The sequence below is a fragment of the Cicer arietinum genome, chromosome 7 (genome assembly GCF_000331145.2).
Source record: "Cicer arietinum cultivar CDC Frontier isolate Library 1 chromosome 7, Cicar.CDCFrontier_v2.0, whole genome shotgun sequence".
Taxonomy (NCBI): domain Eukaryota; kingdom Viridiplantae; phylum Streptophyta; class Magnoliopsida; order Fabales; family Fabaceae; genus Cicer; species Cicer arietinum.
The window spans coordinates 48,170,035-48,172,574 of NC_021166.2; the positions used below are offsets into that span (position 1 = coordinate 48,170,035).

The following is a 2,540-nucleotide window of genomic DNA, read 5'->3' on the forward strand; positions in this document are numbered from 1 at the left end:
ATTAAGGTGTAAGGATCCAATTATCATATTCTAGACAAATGATAATGGGTCTTACATTTTGGTATCAGAGCCATGTCAATCCATTTGGACTATGGATTATGTATTAGGAATTAGAATATCTTTGTTTTACTATACATTCTCATTATCATTTCACCAAATATTATGTCTGATCAACTTAGTATTTTGTGTATGGTATGCAGAATTATGGCTGAAGGATCTAGGAGGAATCTTGCCCCTGAAGATAGTATGACTCCAACACCCACTGTTGAACCATGGGAAAAGGTTATGGAAGCTATTCAAATGCAAGCAACGACTACCCATAATCTGGTACAACAAATGGCAATGCAAAGAGATAACACTGCAAATGCCAACAGGGTGTTTTATGATTTTCTAAAGTTGCAGCCTCCATTATTCCAGGGCAGCCACAATCCCTCAGAGGCTCAAGCTTGGTTGAATGAGATTAAAAAGGCATTTGAAGTAGTGCCTTGTACTGAAGAACAAAAAGTGGCATTTGCTGCCCACCTACTAAAGGGTGGGGCAGAGTATTGGTGGAGGAGTGCAAAGACTTATCTTCAGACTCAAGGAACTCATATGAATTGGGAACACTTTGAGGTGGCCTTTTTAGACAAGTATTATCCAAAAAGTGCCAGAAGACAAAAAGAGATGGAGTTTGTGCACCTGCAATGTCTGTTGCAGAGTATGTTGTTAAGTTTGAAGAATTGGCTAGATTTTCTCCACATGCTCAATATGCACCCACAGAAGAATGGAAGATAAACCAATTCGAATGGGGATTGAGACCTGAAATCAGAGGGAACATAGGCCATATGGAGATTACTAACTATTCTACTCTTGTACACAAGAGCTACATTGTTGAAGACAATTTAAAGAAGGTACAAGAGGAGAGACAGGTTAAGTGGCAACAAAAGAAAGAGTCTGGAAAATTTGGTCAACAATTGAAGGTAAAGACTCCCCAAGGAAAGGGAAAACAAGTACAGACATCTAGTTCCCCAAGAGCAAAGAAGTGTCTTAAGTGTGGTAGAGATCATGGGGGAGAGTGCTTGGTTGGAAAACAAGTCTGCTACTACTGTAAACAGCTTGGTCATATGGCTCCCTTTTGCCCAATACGCCAAAAACAAGCAGAGTCCAACCCAAACAAGTCTAACACTGGAAGGGTCTTTGCTCTCAGTGCAAAGAAAGGTATGAATCATAATCTAATAACTAGCACTGGATTCATAAATGAAATTCCTTTAATTGTCATGTTTGACACTGGTGCATCCCATTCTTTCATCTCCTCTGATTTTGTTTTGCAACATAATCTTCCTGTACTTGAAATGCCTTATCCCTTAATTGTAAGCACTGCATCTAAGAATTCAATAAATACCTCCTTAGTATGTCACCAGTTCCCAATCACTCTGTTTGATAGAGTTTTTCCAATAAACCTAGTCTGTTTGCCCCTTAAGGGCTTGGACATCATATTAGGAATGGATTGGATGTCTGATCATTCAGTAACTTTGATTTGCCATGGTAGGAAAGTCATAATTCCTCCAAGAATTCCCCAACCAGAGGAAACCAATTACCGCTCCTTGACCAACAGTTCCATACTCTTCCAATGTCTGACTAATGGGTTTCAAGGCGTATTATTATTACTATCCTCTAACTCAGGGTCTGAAATGGACTTGTCCAATATTCCTGCAGTCAGTGAGTTTGAGGATGTCTTTCTAGAGGATGTGACATCTTTGCCTCCTGAAAGAGAAGTAGAGTTCTCAATAGATTTGGTCCCTGGAACAGGACCAATCTCCATTGCCCCTTACAGGATGCCCCCATTAGAATTGAGTGAGTTGAAAAACCAATTAGAGGACTTGATAACCAAGCAGTTTATCCGACCAAGTGTGTCTCCTTGGGGAGCCCCAGTGCTCTTGGTAAAGAAGAAGGATGGCAGCATGAGGTTATGCATAGATTATAGAAAATTGAATAAAGTGACCATCAAGAATAAATACCCTCTGCCCAGAATTGATGACCTTTTAGACCAATTAGGGGGAGCTACTGTGTTCTCCAAAATTGACTTGAGGTCAGGGTACCACCAAATCAGAATAAAATCAGATGATATACCAAAAACAGCATTTAGAACTAGGTATGGGCATTATGAATTTTTGGTTATGCCTTTTGGTGTAACCAATGCTCCAGTTGTGTTCATGGATTACATGAATAGAATTTTTAGGCCATACTTAGATAAGTTTGTGATAGTATTTATAGATGACATACTAATATACTCTAAGACTCCAGAAGAACATGCAAGTCATCTTCAAATAGTGTTGCAAGTACTTAGGGATAGAAAACTTTATGCTAAACCAAGAAAATGTGAGTTTTGGATGTCGAAGTAAAATTTGTAGGCCATGTGATCAATGAGAAAGGAGTGGCAGTGGATCCCTCCAAAGTAGAGGCAGTGCTGAAATGGGAACATCCTAGGAATGTGACAGAGGTTAGGAGTTTCTTAGGACTGGCGGGGTATTATAGGAGATTCATTAGGAAATTCTCCCAAA

At 39.6% G+C, this 2,540-nt stretch overlaps 1 protein-coding gene across 1 annotated transcript in view; it reads left to right on the top strand.

Annotated features, from left to right (window-relative positions):
• Positions 1-2,540, top strand: part of LOC105852616 (uncharacterized) — an 8,318-nt gene that overhangs the window by 2,371 nt on the left and 3,407 nt on the right. The window contains exons 3-5 of the mRNA XM_012718795.1: positions 201-542; positions 626-2,295; positions 2,391-2,505. Coding sequence (XP_012574249.1) covers positions 201-542; positions 626-2,295; positions 2,391-2,505 — 2,127 coding nt within the window. The remainder of the gene's footprint in view (positions 1-200; positions 543-625; positions 2,296-2,390; positions 2,506-2,540) is intronic.